The following is a 20974-nucleotide window of genomic DNA, read 5'->3' as shown; positions in this document are numbered from 1 at the left end:
TCAGTAGCCAAGATATTTTTTTGCCTCCTTAAGCTTCTGTTTTATTGAAATTAGTAGCTCTCTTTATATGGGGAAGGACTTCTCAGAATACGGCATTGAAGATAAAAAAAAAAAAAAAAAAAAAAAAAATCAGTATAATTTATCCTGTATTAAGCAGTTATTATAACGTAGTATATTTAAGGATTGCTGTCTTTGAAGAGATAGTTTGTGTTTGGAGAGGGCAGAAATGCTTTAGATGTCTCTGTCTCACCAAATGTATCTTGCTTTGCATCGTAGATCTTCATTGATAAATAAACTCATTTTTCTTAATTATGTCTTTTAAATGTCGAACGGGTCAAGATTGTATATTCAGAACTCGGTCCTAGATCATCAGCTTCCCCAGATCTGGTCAAGAAGGAGCTTCAGTACTGGCTCCTCCATGGTCCCCAGGAAGGGGGTACATGCAGCTGCTTAGTATCTGGGGTATTTGACTTAACTTCTGTAGGTAAAGTCAGTTATTTAATTATGGCTGACAGCAAGCTGTGCATGTAAATGAGGAAGCTTCTTAGTTACGTGCACGCAGAGTTGCTACAGAGTTGACAATGAATCACTAGAGGACATAAATATTTTGTTACTTCGGTCTATGTGATGATAAGCTTAAGGAGTGTTACCGTCTGTGAGGATGTTCTTTTTCATGAATAATGGCTTTGTTTTAATTGGTATATTTTGCTTCAGAAACTTTACTTTAAAAGTACACTTTACCTAGTCTGGATAAATTTTCTTGAAAGGCTGCCTGTTATTTTCTGAAACTTAAGGTAACTGGAAAAACAAAAAAAAAAAACCACAGTAGTGCAGTTTAGATATAAACACAGACCTAATTTCTTCTGTTTTAAAGAACAAAAATTAAAAAGCAAGTCTAAAGCAATTGATTTGGACCATTTTGAGTGTAATCCAGGCAGAGGTTAACCTTGTGAAAGCTACTAAGTTCCTGTAAGATAGTGCCGTGGCTTCTCTTTGATTTCTTTTGTTGATAGTTGAAAATGTAAATGTTAAAATAAAACTAACTTTGTCGGCAGAGACGGGGTACTTATTTAACAAATTGATCACAAAAGTACCAGAAACGTGTTATTTGACTTCTACAGCAGAAAAGAGCAAATATTTCCTTGGAACTCAACTTGAAGTCAGGATAAGATTATCTTAAAAATTTTGTGTTCTTGTGCTGGAGCAGGATGGGAAGAAAAGCGAAATAACCTTTTCTTTTGTTTATAATCGTCTTCTGTTACACGGTCAAAACAATCTCAAAATGACAGTGTTGAAGTTGAGGATCTTCCCTGTAGATAATCTTTGTGAAAGACAGGGGGAGGGTGTTCTTGTTTTTTTTAGGTTTGGAGTTCTTGGCAAAGATTTTGGCAGTGGGACCTGTATCGGCTGCAGCCCTCTTTCTCCATGGTGAAGAACTGTGGCTGCAAAGTTCCCATCCTAGAGAGACTGGCTCGATGGTTATCATTTACTCCCAATTCTCCTATAAAATGCAAATTCAAAGAATCTTTAAATTCGGCTGAAAACTTTCTGCAGGCGTTGGCATTTTGACTAAAACACCTGCTGCGGAAGATAAATGTTGTTCAGGTAACTTTCTGCATAAAAGTGAAAGTAAAGGGTGGGGAACAAATGAGCAGGAGAGTCCAAAATAAGACAAAGCAGTGTAGCCTGAGGCACATGTTAATCAGAAGAGATCAAAGGATATGATGTCAGTTTATAGAGAAACAGGTCAGGCAAGCCCAGGTAACTCAGGAAGCAGGATACTAATTATTCACAAAAAGTCAGGTATACTGTTACCGCGCTGTAGTTGGAAGTCAGGAGGTCAAAACTTGCACAGCAACCGAGGCAACTTGGTAAAAACAGCTTGGCTCCTTACAGAGGAATTTAATCGCTTTTAGAAATGGGAGAGAATGAATCTAGTTTACCGAATACGTCCCCACAAGGTAAGAGCATGCAACCTACTTCCACGCTAAAATCTTTTGGGCATTGTTAGTCGCTGCATGTGGGAGCTTGTTTTGCTTTCAGCTGTTGCAGTGTGTACTGCATGTCCACAGGAGTGGACTTGTTTTTGCACGTGCATGTATTTTTGGAAATAGGAGGAAATCCGCATCCCTCATCTTTGCAGTTCATTGTTTTTTAAAAACAAAGCATAGCAAGCAAAACACTGCATTAATTAGTAGAGTACAAGAAAGTATGATAAGATCATGTGAGTATTTGGCACTCTATTGTCAATAAAGGTTGCTTTAAACAAGGTGATCTGTGGATGTTGAGGTTGCTGTTCTGTAACAGTTCAATCTGCTGCAAATATTTTTGGGATAGGAAATGCTTTACACTGCTGTTTTGCACAAACTGAGTACCAGTTGCATGTGAGCAGGGCATGGCAGATCCATAAAGATTAAGGAGGTTCTTTCCCTTGTTCATTCTTGGCTTATTCCAAGTTGTTTTTTTTCCTTCTGTGGGCTGTGCCAAGGTAACACCAAGATGTGTGCTAAATAGTCCTTGTAAGCACTTGTGTGGCTAACTGTGAGAACAGAGCATTCTGTCCTAGGTATTTTAAATTTTCAGTAGAAGCCCTGAACACAACAGTTCATAAATCTTGCTTAGTCCTTCTTTTGCAACATTAATGTCAAGTTTTTGCTTTGAAAAAGAATGTTTTCCCGGTAGTTTTTTTTTTTTTTTTTTCCAAGAGACAGTTTTAATGTCCCAGGAAATATTATCTTCCTGAGGAATTACTTCCATTATTTTATCTTCTTAACATCCAGTGTTTTTTTCCCCTGACACTCAACCTGTGTTTTTCTTTTGCTTGGCTTACCCGTCTCTTCCTGGCCTCTTTCTCATGCTTTGCATAACAGCAACAGATAAAGCTTTGTAACTAGTTTGAGCTCTGCAAGAATCTTTAAGCTATTAAAATTTGCAAATGGTTTTGTGAGAGCTGAAACAGTGACTTTCTAGGCATTGGGAAGCCCTGTTAACTGCTTTTCCCCTGAAGTTATTCTTCATGTGTATGCAAGCATGATATACTGAGATTCAAATGTGTGTCTCCAACCTGCGTTAATTGGGAATAACTCCGCTCGTGCTGCAGCAGATTTCCTTCATGGAGAGCTTCTGAGAAAGGAAATACTTTTTTTCCCTATTTTCTACTTTTTTTCTTTGTGATAATAAGTATGTTTATACTACACAGCAGATTCAGTTTTAATCCAGATTTTAACTTTGAAAAAATAACTAACATTGCATAGTGTACAGGTCTAAATACCATTTATGTCATGTGCTGATGAGAGTTTTTTTAGTGTTTCTTCTTCTTTCTTCATTCAGGATCTGGCTTGAGTTTACAGTGGTATGCTGTTCAGAAATGCATTCAGCCTAATTCTGGTCTTTGTTTCCATGTTGCAAGTGAGGAGCTTTTTCACTGCTGCCAATAAAATTATATTGGTAAAACTGATGTAAATGAATCAGGCCCATTGTATTACGTACAACTCCTTTGGGGGCCTGTGATCCCGAATTGTACCTTTTCTTCATTAGTGTAAGTGAGCTTAGTCAAATGAAATTTCTTTTGATGATTTGCATTAGTGCAATGGGATGAGAATTGTTGTTGCACAACAATACCTTATATTAAATAGAAATGTTCTGCGTACATATACACACACGCCAGTATAAGTTTTTTGGTTGTTGTTTTTTTAGCTACCATTAATCTAACGTACTGTGTTATTCCTATGTGTTCTTGTTTATAGAGACTTCAAAATCGGTGATTTAGCTTGTATTTTTAAGGGAAAAAAAGGTGGAAAAATTAACACTATCCAAGATACCCGTCAAACCACTGCTAGTGAGACAACTTGTGTTTCTTTTCATGTTATTTATTTTTAGAGAACTTTGGGATTGTATGAATTACTAAAGGTGCCAGATTGACAGCCCTGGAGGCTGACTTCACTTATTCATTAGCAAAAGAGATGCAGCCTGGACAGCAGGTGCACGAACCTACTCGCTGTGCCATACCCGTGTGTCTCCATTCTGCTGGGAAAAAAACCTTTTTCAGGATCCGAGGATTTCAGTCCTGTTCACTCCTTGCCTTTCCCTGCAGCATTTTCTTCTAAGGTCTTGTGATGATTAGGTTTGTGCACTAAAGACTATGCAGAGACGTTTGTTTGATTTCACCCAGCAGCCGTCAGATGGTGAAGACGGCTTGGGGCTTACATAAGTCAGTAACTCTGGCCATCTGGTCAGGCAGTAAATATAAGGTCACTCCGCCATCGCAGCTCTTTTGTTTTTGCACCAAGTACAGTAGGCTCTGAGAATAACTTAGCTCCTGGTTCGGTTCCATTGTAATCATTTTACTGCTTCAGTAAATACTTCAGCCCTCTGTTCCTATGAAACTTGCAGCGTGGGTGTGACAATTGGAAAGATCAAAGCAAGCCCAGAACAATCGGTCTTTGACTGCCGGCCATGAATTGATTCCTCCTTCAAGTGAGCACACTGAGAGCCCTTTAAAAATGCAACTGCAGCTGACAGGATATCTTGGGGTTTTGTTGCCTTTTTTTGAATGTGAGTCAAGTTCTGTCCCTTCACATGAGTTGTTGTTTTCAATTTTCCTGTGAATTAAGTACTGTTTTGGGGAGACTGTGACAATAGTAGCCCCACAGGATGCAATTACTGTAAATGTTAATTGTATATTATGCATGAGTTATAATTGATTTTACACTGTGTTGCGTTGCTAGATGACTGTAGTAGCCTTGCTTGCCTGCTGAATGTGCAATACACGCTTGCCTCTCTGCCCCACAGAGGATGGAGCTAAACTGACAAGTTTGCGTTGGGGCAGTTTATTCTTGCAGTTCTTGAGAGGCATTGGATGGGAGCTAGAATGGGAGAAGTCATTCAAATGTTATTAATATACCCTGATTTTTTTTTCAGGGCTTCTGCACGTACTGTTTATTAACATACCTAAATCATTTTTTTAATTATTGTTGCTTTATTCTATAAATCCTTAATATAAACACGTGATTAGGTAAGAGTGTTATTATATTAAAGTAAGTTTCCAGCAAGTTCAGTTACTGTCTGTAATTAATCTGGGCTTTGGATCAGCTCCGAAGTGGTTCCTTAGGGTTTGGATCAGTTCCTTAGGATGTGTTCTTGTGCTCTGATGTTGATTTTTTTTTTATTAGATTAATATATATGTAGTCTCATGAAACATTTACAGACCAAGTCTACAAGAAGCAACGAGGCCTTTTTGCTGAGAAAGGCAGTAGGAAAACATCAAGAGCATACATAAAGAATACGGCATGCTTACATCAGGACTTAGAAAGAGAATGTCCCAGAAAGTGAATTTCAGAATGGTTTCTTTTCCATCTTGAGCTTTTCTTTCTTAAAGAGAGGACTTTCTGGCCCAAGGCCTCCTCTACTTGCTCGGCTATTGGAAGGAACAGCCTTGTTTCAGGTTAGTGTTTGAGGGGAGTTTTGAATAGCGTTAACGAACACTGTCATCAGTTGCAGTTATTAACTGGGGTTCTGTATTATAAGGTGGTAGCTCTGAAGGTCCATTCTAAAATGTTCCCCCCCCCCACTTTGCATTTGATGACCTCAGTCCTCAGAATTCAGTGCCTGTTTGCTGTCTGGACAATTATCAGCAGAATGCCCCTGGGTCCCTTCTTGACTCTTTTTAAATGATAATACTGAGGGTTTTCTGTGACAGCATTTCTTACATAGATTGGCTCTATTCACCAACGAGGTACGGTAACAATGGGTAATTTAAAATAATTCATTTTATTGCTGCCTCCTGTAGATTCTTGACTTCCATTTCAAAGTAGTGAATCTAGAGAGCTAGAGAAGTATGCACTGATCACTGTCCTGGTGCTGTGAAAAATAAGAGATTCAGATAGTCCTGCAGAGCCATCAGCAGCTAGATCAGCACAGAGCACTCATTTGACTTCAGCTTTAATCATTCTAAATTTTTTCTAGTTGCTTTTAACTCTTTTATTACAGGTATTTTTTTTTTAACTTTGATTTTTCCAGTTCATGAAGCAGGGCTTGAAATTTTAGTTCTACAGAAATATCCTCAATAACACAATCATATTAAAACTGAGAAAAAAAGTATAAATTGAAGTGCAATAAATCTGTCTCTAGTGGTAAGAATCTAATGCAGAAACTGGATATCAAACCAAAGACTTCCAGCTCCCACTCTGCATTATTGTTGTTTTGCTGTTAAAATCATCTCCAGTTTTTAGAGGGGTGTTGCAGATGATTGCTTCCTAATATATATGCCTGAAAATGAAACAATATAGCAACATCTTGCTGCAATAAATAAAGCAAAATTGAAAATGCAGTTGATGTATAGAAAAAGGATGATGATTGCAAAGTGTCCAAAAACTTTTGCTTGTAGTGTTGAGCTACTTTAAACTTTGCAATTGTGCTGGATGGGAAATAACCTCTACTCAGCAGTAGGTTCTATCAGATTTCACGTTTGCCGCTTAGGGAAGTGATCCAAGAGAGGATGTTGGCTTTTCCCCCAATACATCATTCTTCAGAATGCGTGTCTTAGTGAACAGAAACGAGGTAAGCCTTGTATTTATTTTGGCCACTCCTGTACCTCTTTTCTCTGAAAGTCTGTCACTTACTGGAGAAAAGTAAAGAACTGAGATTGACGCGGAGGGGATATCAATGTGATTTTAGCAGTTGAGGCAAAAGAAGACAGGGTTTGTGTAAACTTCTTGTGCAGATATGACGCTAGTTTGTAATGGAGAGTGCTCTGCATTCATAGCAGGTCATAACAAGGTCCCTTTTTCCTCCTCCAATTACCTGGGGTTTTCTAGAAATGGCTGGAAATTTTTTCACCTCTGCACAGGGATAGGATACCACCGTTCTGCTGGGTGTTTGTCTTTTTCCTTTGCTTGAAAAACAGTATCTTCGCTGATTTCTGCCACAAAAGAGGTGGCGTAATATTGGAATGCTATCCTATAAACAGGAAGGTCCAACTTGCTGTTAGTTGTTGAGATATGCTTCCTGAAGATGAGCAAGATGGTTTTCTTCATTGCAATATCATTGTGATCAAGGTACTTAAATTTCTAAGGATTTTGTTTGTTCGTTTTATATTTCTTTAAGGCCTGGTGTCTAATTAGTCCCTTCATGCTTAGATATTCTTAATATCCTATTAGACTTACTGGAGATTGCCTGCATGTAATGTGGTATTGTGGCATAGCAATGTAGTATGGTTAAATAATGATTAAATACTCCCAGTAAAGTCTACTTTATTCTAATTTTTCTACTTCCCAGTGTTTTCATGTAGGTATCTTTTTTGCTGCTAGGTAGTTTTTTCTATGTTTGTTTTGTAAGTCAGATTCAAGGCAACAGGAGAAACATCAATTACTTAGGCTGTATAAAAAGAGTACTGGCACAATACCCGTATAAGAATGTTCTCCTGGGAAGTATCTAGTGAATTCTGGGAAACTTGAAACAGGCCATTGGAGGACTGGGCCAAATCTGCAAACTTAGTTTTCTCGGTTCTCTTGCTATTCCTAGTGGTTTGGGGTGGCTCCATGCATCTCCAGATTGTCATAACATAGGTCTTTATGCATTATGTATCCCCCGATGCAGGAAGCAGCTCTGTGTTGGCAGAAGGAAATTTTAATGTGTGTTAGTCATTTTCCATCTTTCACTCACATGTTTCTAATCTTAAGGCCAAGCAGTGTATTTGTGGGAGGAGACACGCTGCTTGAATTTAGCCTTCTGAAACTGAGTTCTTGAAGGCAGTCCGAGTGTCCTAGACACAGTGTTTTTTGTCACATCATTTGCACAGGCAGTTACCGGAGGTGAAGTGCACTGCTTTAGTTTTGTTGCTTATTGTCATACAAGTTGCAACAGTTATTGCAAGCTTCCATATTCACAAGTAGTCAAATTCTACCACGTGCCCAAAAGTTTGGGAGATTTCACAGTGAGAGTACTTTAACTGTGCTATTTCCGTCAGATGAACTTGAGGACACTCAGGCAAATTTCAAGTGTTCAGATGTTCTTCTGGAGGCATGTCTTTCCAAAAGATTTTCAGAGACTAGTCAGCTTTGGCAGCAGGAAGTCTATTTGAAGATGTGCCTCGGGGGCAGGGAAAACAATCAGGTTTACTTATTTTTCTGCATCTTGAGGTTGTCATATCCCAAGCTTAATATCTGAGCAAGAAATGGCATAAAGCTGTGCCATCCTGAGGAAGTGTGAATGTATCACACATACAGAACAAAATACTACCTGGCTCACTCAAGAAGAGCGTATGTCTGTCAGAAATACTGTGATTTCATTACATATTATGGTATTTCCTAGAATCCATTGTCTCCACTGTCACTTTTACCTCTGGATTGTATTTCATCTGGTGCAGAGTCGCATGGTGCCTTTAGGCATGCGTCGGTGCGATCGTCCACTCTCACAGAGTGGTGGTGCCGCTGCTTTTGCCCTTTTCCAGTTTCATGTTTCTGGTTATATTTTGGTAATATATTGAAACCCTTCTTGGCATTTAAGAGATTAAGAAGCCTAACTTTAACTAAATGCATCTTTCTGGAGACAGTCCTGGAAAGTAGAGCTGAAATTTTTAGCCTGAACGTCACTACAAATATATAGTGCTAGACGTAGTTTCATAATAGCTGCCTTTGACAACTTGTGTATATATTCATCTTTTCCTTCAAATAGTGGTTGTGTAGAAGTGGCATTCCTGCTGTCTGTTTAAGCTCAGACTTCATGTGCTTTCATAACACAATTAAGTTTACTGCATTTTATTCCAACTAGCTCTGCAAAGAGGGGCTGAATCAGCCTGTGTATTTGTTCTTGTGCTTCATCAGCAGAAATGTTTACTAACTTCCTAGTTATATTTTATTTGTGAAAACACAGTGAAAGTAATGGGCTTGTATGGGTATTGGGGAGTTTAGTTTGGCCTGTGTTATGATTAGCATTGATTGAGACATATGAGCAGGAAATAATCCAGTTTGACATCCAAGGTTGAGTGAGTTTTCAGGGCTGAAAGTTAGAAAACAAATATACAGCTTTTTGCTTCTAAATTGAGCATATTTGACCTGAAATTCTGAGACTTACAGTAACTCTGAATCATGGCAATGATGATTGTGCAGCAGAATCCAGGTTTCTCTCATCACAGAGGAGATGCATAGTTGTTCTGGATCAACTGCACTCTTCTTGTTTGCTGTCCTTTCTCGCTTGAAGTCTTTTCTTACTATGCCTTGGGTGGGGAAAAAAGCATAGGTGGACTGTTCAGATTATAAGTATAAAGCCACTGTAATACTCCAGTCAATTAGGTAACAGCATGTGTTTTTTTTCCAGCTACAGGCGGTATTGACTCCTTGGGTGCCATGCACGCAATCCCTGTAGTGGTGTCTCTCTGTAACAAAGGCTTTGTGGCAGCTAAACTGTAATGGACAGTAAATTCAGTTTTCTTTTAATTCATGGGCATTCTAGCCGTCCACCTGGAAACTGTAGTTTAGCTGATGGTTAACAGGTAATTATATAAACCCATGTCCTCTACATACCTAAACAATAACAAAATATTTATAACTGTTGCTTTGCTGATATAGAGAATTCATCCTATTTACTGTTTCTATAGTTACCAGATTACATGTAAAAACAATAAAATCTTTTCTATTATCCATAAACATAATAAAAAATGCTATACTACATAGCTTTGTCTTAGTCAATAATTCTAGGCTTAGCCTGAGGGGTTGAAAAGAAAATTATTCCTGTTACAAATTTTAATTATGCCGTAAACTTTGGGAAACGGCTATTGATCTTCAGCATCTGGCACCAGAAATGTTACCTTGTTTTTTTGGTTATTTAGTTTGTGAGTAGCATTGTCACATAAGATGAAAAAAAAAAAATAAAAAAACACCAGAGGAGATGATGTACCATATGCAAATGAGAATATTTTGGTTTGTTTACGTACTAAAAATATTTTATTGCTGAAGAGTTTTTTTTTGTTTCTCACCAGATTTATTTTTAGCTATCTCCAGAGAAATTTGCATTTGAGATGCAAGAAAGCAAATTCTAATTCTATCAAAGACACTTTCTCACCATGGGACCCTATAATGTAAACAGTATGCTTCTTGTCTTAGAAGTACATTCACAATTGCAATTCAGTTGACTTTTTTTGGTGTGGAAAAAACACGATCCCAAGGATCGGATGAGACAAAGGCTGAAAATTAGTGTCTCACTTTTTCCTTTCAACATGGGTTCTCAGAAGATGGGTGTCAGTGTAAAAGATATTTAGAGTTTTGTATAAAGCAGTGAAAATGAAATTCTGATCTGTTGCAAAGCTAGCATCATTCTTCAGGAGAGCGAGGTCTTCCTCAGATGTCCCTGTGCTCAGAGGGTAGTGTCATTAAGTGTACTGATACATAACCCAGATTAGAGCTAGAACCTCATTTACCCAAACTGGAATGCTCATTTTTGTGTTGCAAATTACTTTAAGCAGATAGATGAAGTTCACCATTAGTTCTGAGTTACAGATCTTGCCATCAAACGGGGTGTAGGAGGAAGAGTTTTTCAACATATTTGAATTTCAGAAGAGCATGTAATGAGTGCAGTATTAGAAATGCAGGCTACCTTTCTTGATCCTGGTAAGGCCTACAGCCAGTGTTTCATGTTGTGGTCCTTGAGGTTTCACTGTAGGTGAAAGAGAGGAAGAACTGAGGTGATCTCCAAAAGTAGTAATTTTAGGTGACTGGAAGTAGAGCCTACTCTGTCATTAAAGCTTCAGTACAAAGATCCCTGTAGGCAGAGTAGGGTAAATTTCCCTTTCTTTTTCTCCTTCCAAAGTGGTCTTTGAGGAGGTGCTGATTTGCGTCCTTTTGTGGTAAATGAAGCAAGATTTCTTTCTTATTCATGAGAACTGGAAATACATAAAGAAAACTCAGAGAGGGTTAGAGAGCTCCCAAGCACTTTCCCTTGGAAGAAGGACGATCGAGAGCACCTCACCATGATGGTGAAGAGCGATGGAGACTCTCGGACTCCTTGTGTGGATGCCTGTGGAACCAAAACTGTGCTTGCCTTCTGTGTAAGTGTCTATGTTGTGTAAAGCTGGGAGGCAAGTACGGATGGTTCTGAGGACTGTGCCATGCTAATGATGTTTTAGTTGGCCCAATATGAAGATAGCGAACCTAATCTTCATGCCAACTACTGTGTCAACGCATATGATTCAAAAAGGTAAGACGTTCGTAAAGCTATAGTCTGTGGGTACGCTGCTCTGGAAAGGAAACTCCCAGAACACCTTTGAGAAATACTGTACTTTTTTCCATATTTCAGCATGGAGTGGATATTGTTCTATCAGTTCTGCATGTTTGTTTGTTCCATATCTTTGTATCTTCAAGCACCCTGTGGTGAGAATTGATACCAAACAGCATCTGAAATACCTCAAGCATTGCGCACATTATAGCGATGCTGTAACTTCTTCTTGAAGAGCGAACTAAGTGAAATAGGACAAAGATGACTTCAGAGAGGCAGCTTTTAGGTAGTTGTTGCCAGTTCTTCTGCAGGGAATTGCTCCCTCATAAGGGTATCTGCCAGCTGCTTGTTGATGCTTGAACCCTTCCGGCTGACCTTACTCTGCACAGCCTCGATCAAAAGGGATAGCACAGTATCGTTGAGGCTTGCAGGCATCTGAGGTGGCCAAAGTGACAGGTTGCACTCCAGCAGGTAAACGGTAGCCTATTAAGAGCACACAGAGACAGAATGTGTTGTGTGAGAGGCAAGTGTTTTGTTGGCCAGAGCTTCAGCGGGGAAGACAGCTGGGGCTGTTTCAAGGACAGGGGGCAGCGATGCGGTTTCTGAAGGCTTTCTGTGGCAAGTTCTGGCTTCTTGGCTTAAATATTTTGATATAAGGCTAAAGGCTTAAATCAAAAGATGCAGATGCGTTCTTTGTGGAGCAGGACTAAAGGTGGAGTCTGACTGCTGAGGCCTCGGTAAAAAATAAAGACAAAAATTTGGCTTCTCTGAAGAACCCTAGTACTACTTGAATAATATTTTTTTCTGTTTTCATTTAAAAATATATATTATATATATTTATTTTTTTTTAACGGGGGAAAATCCATTTAAATACTTTTTTCTCTAAAAACTTCAAAGAGTTTGTGAACCTAAAGCTGTCTTGGTTTTCTTTCTTCAGCAGTTACCCTCTAGCCATTTAAATTTGGCCTTGTACTCCAAAAAAAGTTTTGGATACGTTGAGCCATTTATTTTAGTGACAAAAGGAAGCTTAATACCTTGAAAAATGTAAGCTCGAGTTTTTAGGTACTGTGCGTGGTTTCTGGCTGGCAGGTCAGATTTGTACTGCTGCCATATGCAGCAGCTTAAAATTCACGTTGGTGTCACTGCAGTTACTACACTGAAGCCACCATGCCAGGAGACTATTAACTTTCAGTTAATGATAACAGAAAATGCTTTATAATAAACCATGAAATAACCTAAACATCTGTAAGAGGTGTAAAAATTTTACATTAAAATGCAATTAGCTTTTCCTTTATTTGACTCTTATTCACAAAATCGTTAAGAATTTTTTTAACATGAAAGACTTGCTTTGGAGGGAATTTGTCTTTTGTCTTTGCTCTAACGGTAGATGATGAAATTTTCTGGTGCCTACATGTAGAGAGAGAAGCTCTTCTGGTAGGGTAAAAAGCTGTAGCTTGCACTTGTTAAAACTAGGTGCAGAGTTGTACTTGAAAGACTTGAAGCCATATGTGGGCTAAGACAGAAGAGAACTGATTTCAATTTTTGGTTGAGTAACAGCTTTTCTCTATGGGTTTGCTAAACCCCTTGGCTTGGTTTGTGCAAGTCATTTGTTTCACACTTCACCTTAGACTCTCATTTGAGATACTCAGATAATGCTGCCCGAGCTCTGCAGGCATTGTGGGGTTAACATCTGTCAGTAAATCATGAAATGCCTTTGCCTTAGCAAAGGTGGTAAGGACTACTTACAGGTATTTCTGTGGTTTTAAATTGCTCATTTCTAGCAGTAGAAGTGTTCAAATTAAAAAGTGGAAAAAAAAAAAACACTCCCAGAGTTTTACTAAGAAGTGAGGTTAGAACATGCTGAGCTATTAAAAATCAAGAGAAAGAATACAGCTCTTACCACGAAGGGTAGGAACTGAAAGGTTGGAAGAGAAAAAAGAACAAAATTAAGGTAATAGTTTGTTCAGTAACCGCTTCTGCAGTTCTGGTCAGTTAGGAAAGCTGGCAGCATCACTCAGCTTCATTTGCATTGATGGCAAAAGGGTATGGAAACCTTAAATCAAGGAATAAGTTTCCACCTTCCTGAGGATGTTTCTTGTTTCAAGACAGATTTTTCAAACGGCTAATTGGCTGTCCATCTGAAATGCTGTAGGCACTGTGCTAATAAGTGTTATAAAACAGGTCTAAATGCAAGTCTTGATGTAATTATTCTCATTACCTCCTTCCTTTGTCATGCAGAAGATCCAGGACAGGCCTCCGGGTGAAGGAGGGAGTAGTTACTTCAATGCAATGCTCTCTACAGCAGTTAAGTGAACATTGTTCCTTTTTTTCCCTTGTGCTGTAAAGCTCCATTTCAAACTGAGCTTCTCTAAGCTCTCTGCAGAGATGATCTAGAAGCAAAGGGTTTCCTGTGTGTTATTTCAGTGTTGGTTCTGTTTATCTGCTAGCCCCTCCATTTTACATTAGTCAAATATTAACCAAAATACAAATAACCAATTTCTTAAATGTGGAAACTGAGATTTGGCTTATAAATCCAATGTATCTTTTATTTTCTATGATACAGGTACATTTTCAAAGGGGAGTATATTGCATGAATGTCAGGAGTCACAAAACTGCAGGTACTGATGTGCTGGCTCTGCTGAAGGTGGCTCGTCAGGTCATTGAAGGACATCACAAGGGTCTATAAACCAATCTTTCTTTTACCATTTCAGTCTTCAACTGGGGATTAGGAATTACATTTCTGTAGGTCATTGCAAAAGTTGCATGCTTTTACAAGCACAGGAGTTGATCTGCAACTTAAAATCCATCATACTTGCAGGCTTTGTGGTGGGTACGTGGGTGTATGCACAAACAATCTGGTGATCTTGTTCTACGTACAGCCATTTTTCATAAAATCAGTGGCATGCAAAGCTCATTGTCTGGCTACCTTGGGTGTATATACTTCTATTTTGCTAAATTTTGCCCTTCCCACAGAGCATGACTGAGACAAACTGGAAGAGCAGCGAGGAAAGGCTGCACAGTGCCTTGATGTACCTGCTGTGGGGTTTTGCACGGTGCAGTGGTTCAAGTGTACATTGTTTGCACACTTAGCTTATTACTGAATTCGGCTTTAAAAAAGTGAAAGATTTGTTTTTCTTGCTTTTTAAATATGCTCTTCTAAAAGCAATGCATTCACAGGCAATAATCCTGCTGGTTCTCCTGTCACCTAGCTTAGTCAAGATGCCTTTTTTGAACAGAGTTGGCGAAGGTGGTCAAGACATTTTCTTCTAGAGATCTACCCAAAAGCAAGAGAGAAATCAAATCGAATCTAAAAAGAAAAGGAGTCTTAGTGTCAACATGTATGCTGCTTTAGGGTATTGTCGTCTTTGGTTTATTTCGTGTAATGAGGAAGGCCTGTTGTAGCTTTATTTCTCTTTATTGCTTTGTCTTTAGTGCAGGCCGAAAGGAAATATTGCACTGAATTTAACGTGTGTCCCAGTTCTGCAGCGTGTACGATTACTGCTGTGTTCATCGCTAAATGAGTGTAAGGGCCAATAAAAAAAATGTTTTTTGTCTATTTGTGAAGTCAGCTGTTAGGTTTAAGAAATTTGGATTGTTTTTTCCTCCGTTGGTGTCAGCTGCAGCTATTTGAACTGGATTGACTCTTAAAATGCAATTACAGCAAAATTGAAAGACGCGGGAAAGAGAAATTGCCTTCATATTTCAGAAGTGATTTTTAAAAATAAAATAACACTGTTCTCTATTGTCTCAGAAAAAGACTTTTTAAAAACTGAATTATCAACTTGGACTCAGATTTAATTTATTTAATTTTGTACCAGTCTTCTGTAAATGATCTGCCTTGGGGCCAAGTAAATAGGAGTTTTCTATATGCTGGGGGCTTCGAATAGGACTTTTTTTCAGTAGAGAGTTAAGTATCTCAGGAAAAGAAACAAAAATGCTGATGAAGCAGGCTCAGTATATAGGTATTTGTCAGGTCTTAAAAGATGCAGTAACTTCATCTTGCAGCACATTTCTAGTTAAGTGAGTAATTTAGTTTTGAAGACAGACCTAATTCAAACCAAACCAGGACTTTTTTTTTTTCAGCTGTGAGAATCTGTGTCCTTGGCTACATTCAGATGTTTCATGTGCACAGCATCTGAGGGAGGACAGGTTTTAAGTAGAGGCGATGAGATACAGCTGGGATCTTTAGATTGCTTTTGCCCCGATGTGAAGTGGGCCCCTGAATCAACCTTCCAAACCTTTTTTCTGAATTTCAGTCCTATACTTTAACAGATTAGAGGTATTACAAGTACAAACGTACTTTTTTTTTTAATAAATCACTTTATCCTTTTTGTCCTACGTATCGTAGTTGTGAACTTGATTTGAATTCTTCTAAGATTAGAGATGCGAAATACATTCATATATTCCTGCATTTCATTTAATTTGTATATTTCTTCTCCAGAGTTACGGGAAGGAGCACCCAGTTACCGATGTCTGGCTTTTGAGGAAAGCAAAGAAAAAAAATGTAGTGAAGTAGCCTCAGCTGTATCTATGCTGTGAGTTATCTTTGAACAGGTTACATTCACAGCTGGAACTTCTTGTGTGTGTGTTGGGGAGGGGTGGGAAAGGGAGGGAGAAATTATACTGTCTACTTCAATCATTACCTAAAAAATAAATACACGCACACACACACATAGTTCTGGAACATTCATTTGTAATAAGTAAATTACAGTTGATCATATACTAAAAAAAAAATCCTTCTGTTGGTATGCTTTGGTTTGACAGACTGTTTTTAGCACACTTTTTTTTCTTGTTTTCCGGTTTATGGTGTTTATAGGCTAAAAAGTTGTAATTGGCACTATTTTTCATTCTGCATTAGTTTTATTTTAGTGGTTGTTTCAGCAAGTTGGCTTGTTTGGTTCTTTGAATACGCACATCTGTTGTAAAGATGCAAAACTTAGAGGCATGATTGGTTACTGTAATAGCAGAAAATTAAAATCCTATATTCCATGGAATAGAAGGGAAGCAGGATGCTTAGATGAGGTGTTTGAAAAGCAGTGTTTTAAACCGAAGTGGATTGTTCAGTTATCATTTGTAAACCCTGTAACCGTGAGGCACTTCAGCCATTCTAAATTACTAGTGTATAAATGTTTAAATTATGCCAAGTATAGAGATAAACATTTCTATTATGATTCAGAATTTGAAGATCATCAGTAACTTCTTATTCTTCATAAAGTTCAATTTCATGCAAGAGTAACTGATGTTTTCAGAGGCAGTCAGTGACACTGTGGCTTCAGCAAAGCTTCTAGGTGGTAAGGGAGAAGGAATAAGAGAAATAATTTTGAATAGTTTATGGTTGTTTTACTAAGGCTTTTGTGACAGCATTTCCCATATTGTGTTATTAAGCTTGAGCATTATATTAGTCACTTTATGTATCATAACTGTATAATTACTATATTTTGTATATCCTAGTTTGTTCCTGTTAGCTTTTAGTCTTAAATCGTTAAAGGCAGATTTTAAATTCAATGTGAATTAGAATGTTTTTTCTTAATCAGGTCAGTCCTTGTAAAAGCACCTGTAGACTTTGACATCAGCCATTATTACAGTTCTCCTTTCTCGAAAACAGCATTTCTAAATACTCCGTCTTTTTATAATTAATTAAGACACAGTGAAGATGTGTTTTTAACTATTTTAACTTCTTTCCCATATTGAATCAAATTTCTAGTGAGTCTTAGCACTTTATAATTTACATTGTTGTCTGGCTTTCTTGCATTTAATCAGCAAGATTGAGCAGTTAATGTATGACTAGGAGTCTGTCAGGAATATGTATGGAGTGCTGACAGCTGACAAGGTATGGAAATTCACTGGAAATGATGGCCTCAGTCCACTGGGGATTTCATCTCTTGTCAGAAACACAATGACTGGCATCTCAAAATCTTGAGGTATAAGATGCAGTAACCCAACTATGACGCGGGGCATTGTGCTTATCTAGCAAACCACCTGTTTTCTGTTTAGATTAGTATTCTGCTCTTATTTTGCTGTCTAGCAGTAACTGGAAGAAATATGTTTATTTTAGCAATGGTTTTCAAAAATGTCCTTTTTTTATATTGTTGGTTTACCTCTACTATAGTAATAGAAGGCTATGAGTTCAGTTGAATTGCTTTGCATGATTAACTGCAAAATAAGTTTTCAGCTAGTTTGGGGAAAAAAAAAAAAAGCACTTCCTCGTAAGAACTTAGGACTTAACACCAAACTTGTAATTTTTTTCATGTGTTAGCAAAAGTAGCAATGGTGAAATTCTGTACTCCCAATTTCCTTTCTGTACTTATTGCCAAAGATGTTTAAATGTTGATAAGGGTTTATGCGTTAAAAAGTAAAATACAAACATAAATTTTAAATTAGGATTTTTTGGTAGAAGCCCAGAGACTATATTCATGTACTGAAGTTAGAGTGATGATTCAGCCTTCATCTGATCACAGTAATTAAATCCGAATATAAAACAATAACTAGTCATCTTGGAAAAAAATAATAATAATTTAAAAGATCTAGAAAAAACAACAATAAAGTGATTATTCTAAAAGTAAGGTTTCCCACCCTCTGTATGTATTTCTGATAAAGGATGGAATGCTTAATGAATGTGGAATGACTTGACTTTTGTCTTTTTTTTTTTTTTTCACTGAAAATGATGATAACCATGATCTCTGTGTGATTGTATGTCATTAGCTGTCCAGTTTGGCTCTCATGTCTGCAAACTATTCTAAATCATAAATATTTGGAGTAGTCTGAGGTTGCCAAGTTGTGCAATGCTACAACAAAGAAGACTTGGTAAGAGCTGCTAATCCTTGTGGTATTCTCCCTCCCCCTCAACCCCCTTGATTTTAACTACTTCTCATCCAAAAACAAAGTCATAGTTTTCAATTGGAAAATGAAATATTTTGGGGAAAAGACTATACTCAAATGATGAACTCTGTCCCTACTTGTTTGTTACCAGGCCCCTGCCTGTCACACCACAAACGAATAAAGAAATTTGAGTGGTTTCATCCACCTGGTTTACACCCTTCTAACCAATTCTTAGACAATGGTAGGATAGGAGGAAAAATAACTCCTCTCTGGTGTTGCACATATTCCACATATAATTAAGGCTTAGCCTGTCATCATTTCTTCCAGTTTAATTTTGCAGCTGACAATATCAGGGCATAAAAACTGTGAAAGTTTTTTTTTCTTTTTTTGTCTTACTCTTACAGAAAGACTTGTTAATAGCAAGTCCTCAACACTGTTACGAAGTTTGAAATGCATTAAGTCTCTCTGCTAGTGATGTTGCTGTGCCCTTTAAGTCCTAACTTTTGAGTCAATTTGGCTGTGTGTTGTGTTAGGAGAATGAAGGAAGAGCTATGAACTTCAGAACCCGATTATAAAAATGATTATTGTGCACTGCATGCATTAGGAACCATTAAACACTCATTAGGGCTCTGAAGTGTTAGTCATTAGGAGCCTGGCTGCAGTCGGCATACAACTTGTATCTTGCATGTTTTGCTTTGACACAATAACAACAGTGTAAATTAGGAATGGGAAGGAAGATCATAAGAGAAAAGAGGACAAAAATAGCAGTATTTTAAAATTCTTTTCTGGAGCAAAATGTTGTTTTTTTCTTTTTTTTTTTTCTCTCCATGTTAAGAAACAGAAAGCTAATCCTACCAAAGATGTTCTTTTAAGTGCTCGTGGAAGAAATGGTACCGTAGGGACCCAACCGTGGGCTATGGCTCAGCATTAATGTGATAACTTAGATTAAAGTGGTGAAGCTGCACTGAATCACAGCTGAGTGGTGTGTCCCTTTAGGAAGGGCAAATCTGTGGTCTATAGTGTTTGTGTTTTTTTTTCTAAACAGAGTCTGAAGTGACATGCTTGGAACCTAACTGGGTTATCAGTGATCTGTTTTCATTTTAGTAATTCATCAGTGCATTAAGGCCCGGAGTTTGTGCTTTGTCAGGTGTTTGCTTGTGAAATCATGTTTCTGCCCCTTCAGGAGAACCCAGCAGTCATCCTTGTCCAGGTTACTTAAAGTCAGTCTTGAAAACATTCAGATCTGTGAAAGTGAAGTCTTTGTTCCCCTTTTTGCCTTTCTCTGATTTTTCTTGAGTTGTGTTTTCAATCAGATTTAGGATTATGATGTCTAGTAAGTGTACCGATAAATAACGAACCTGTTCATGTAACTTTAACAATGCAGGAATAATATTAAGACTGCTAAAAAGTAGTTAGGGCTGACGTACATGTGGCGGGTATAAAGTTGGTTCAAACTCCAGCATCTCTAGGCTGCTGCTATTCAAATGCCTGCGAGACTGTTCAAAGGTCACTGTGGGTTGTTCTGTGCCTGAGAAATGTTTTGTGTGCTGGGTACACAGCATTACACAGAGTTTTATTCAGGAGGTGCTGATAACAGACCTGATTTGCCAGTTTGCTTGTTGCTGGATCATGTTTCCTGCTTTGCTGTGTAGAAATGGGTCTAATTCACTCCAATTTAAATGTTAATGATTCCCTTCCTTGAAGGAAAGGGAAGCATGCACAACCAGTCCAAAAATAAAGATTTATCCTCTTGATGATCCTAGTAATAATTTTATATCTAAGAATCTCCATTAATTACTTGTTTTGCTATTTGGCATTAAACTATTTGTTATATTGACAACATTTTAAAGTCATTGATCAAAGATTGGAATATTTCAGACTTGTTCTGACAATCTAGCTGCTTATTTGAAGCCCGTAGAATGCCATCGTTTACTTTTCTTGCTGTCATCAGTTTTTTACTAGCTTCATAATGGTTGTGGAAGCTTTAAAGTGTTTTAGGAATTTCGGAGGTGGAAATGTCAGTGTGTTATCACTTTTAGTGAAGTTTTATCATATGCTCTATTTGGAAAATTTTGATTATCTATAGTTACATAATGGTATGTTTTAGAACCTTTAATTAAATTGTAATGATTAAAAGCTGTGTGCTACTCTAATACAAAACAATCCTTGTCTTGATGAGCTTCCTTTCTAAATACATATTGTAGGCAGGAGAATCAGGTATAAGTGGTACAAACAAATGGGTGAAAGAAAAAAAGAAAAAAAAAACACCAACAAGCCTGTGTATCGTTAGAAAATTATTAGGGCTTTGGAGGTGTCTGATTGTTCCCCAGTTGAGAGAGCGGCAGTGCCCTGCCCAGAGCGCTTGTTCAGCAGTGCCAGTTGTGAGTGTGATGGGGTTGGGACGAATGTGAGCATGCTGTCAACACAAAAACATGAAGGCGGCCTGCAGGTTACTGCAAGGGAGATGCATTTTGACTGTTTTTCTGGATTGTTGTGATTACCGGGCTCTGCCGCGTGCATTAAACAAAATACAGCCGCAGAACTGATGCTGGAGGTGAATGGCAATCAGCACCAGTTATGTTTTTAAAATCTTGAGGGCAGGCTGGCTTCTCTTTCCAGTAAAGAAGTTAACAAGAAAGTAACTCTTCTGTTCTTTAAAATGTTCACAAAATTACTGATGTTACAGTTGAAGTGGTTGTTGGTGCCTCGCTGCCTCCTCCTTCCTTCCTTCTCAGCCCTGCTCCCTGGAAAGAAGTGGGGGGTTAGGCTGGCTTCAAAGTCACGTCCCCTTCTTGTCAGTCACGTAATGAAGAACAGAAATGATTTACCCTCTGCATCCAGAAATCATGCTGGATATAATTAGATGAATGCAAATATGAATGCAAGTAATTTACTCTGTCAGGGCTCTCATGTACCTTTTGTGTCTTTCCAGCGTGCTGTGGGAAAA

The 20974-nt window shown here is 38.0% G+C and overlaps 1 protein-coding gene across 5 annotated transcripts in view; it reads left to right on the top strand.

Annotated features, from left to right (window-relative positions):
• Positions 1 to 20974, top strand: part of NAALADL2 (N-acetylated alpha-linked acidic dipeptidase like 2) — a 437725-nt gene that overhangs the window by 107517 nt on the left and 309234 nt on the right. The window contains exon 1 of one of the 5 annotated variants that reach the window (XM_040567009.1): positions 1749 to 1961. The exons of the other annotated variants lie outside the window; for them this stretch is intronic. Within the exon in view, the coding sequence (XP_040422943.1) occupies positions 1919 to 1961 (43 nt within the window). The 5' untranslated portion in view covers positions 1749 to 1918. Of the gene's footprint in view, positions 1 to 1748; positions 1962 to 20974 lie in introns of those variants that run through there. 5 annotated transcript variants of the gene reach the window in all.

The sequence above is a fragment of the Cygnus olor genome, chromosome 9 (genome assembly GCF_009769625.2).
Source record: "Cygnus olor isolate bCygOlo1 chromosome 9, bCygOlo1.pri.v2, whole genome shotgun sequence".
NCBI lineage: Eukaryota > Metazoa > Chordata > Aves > Anseriformes > Anatidae > Cygnus > Cygnus olor.
Note: the sequence above shows the minus strand (reverse complement) of the source record. Positions and strands in the feature narration are given on the sequence as shown.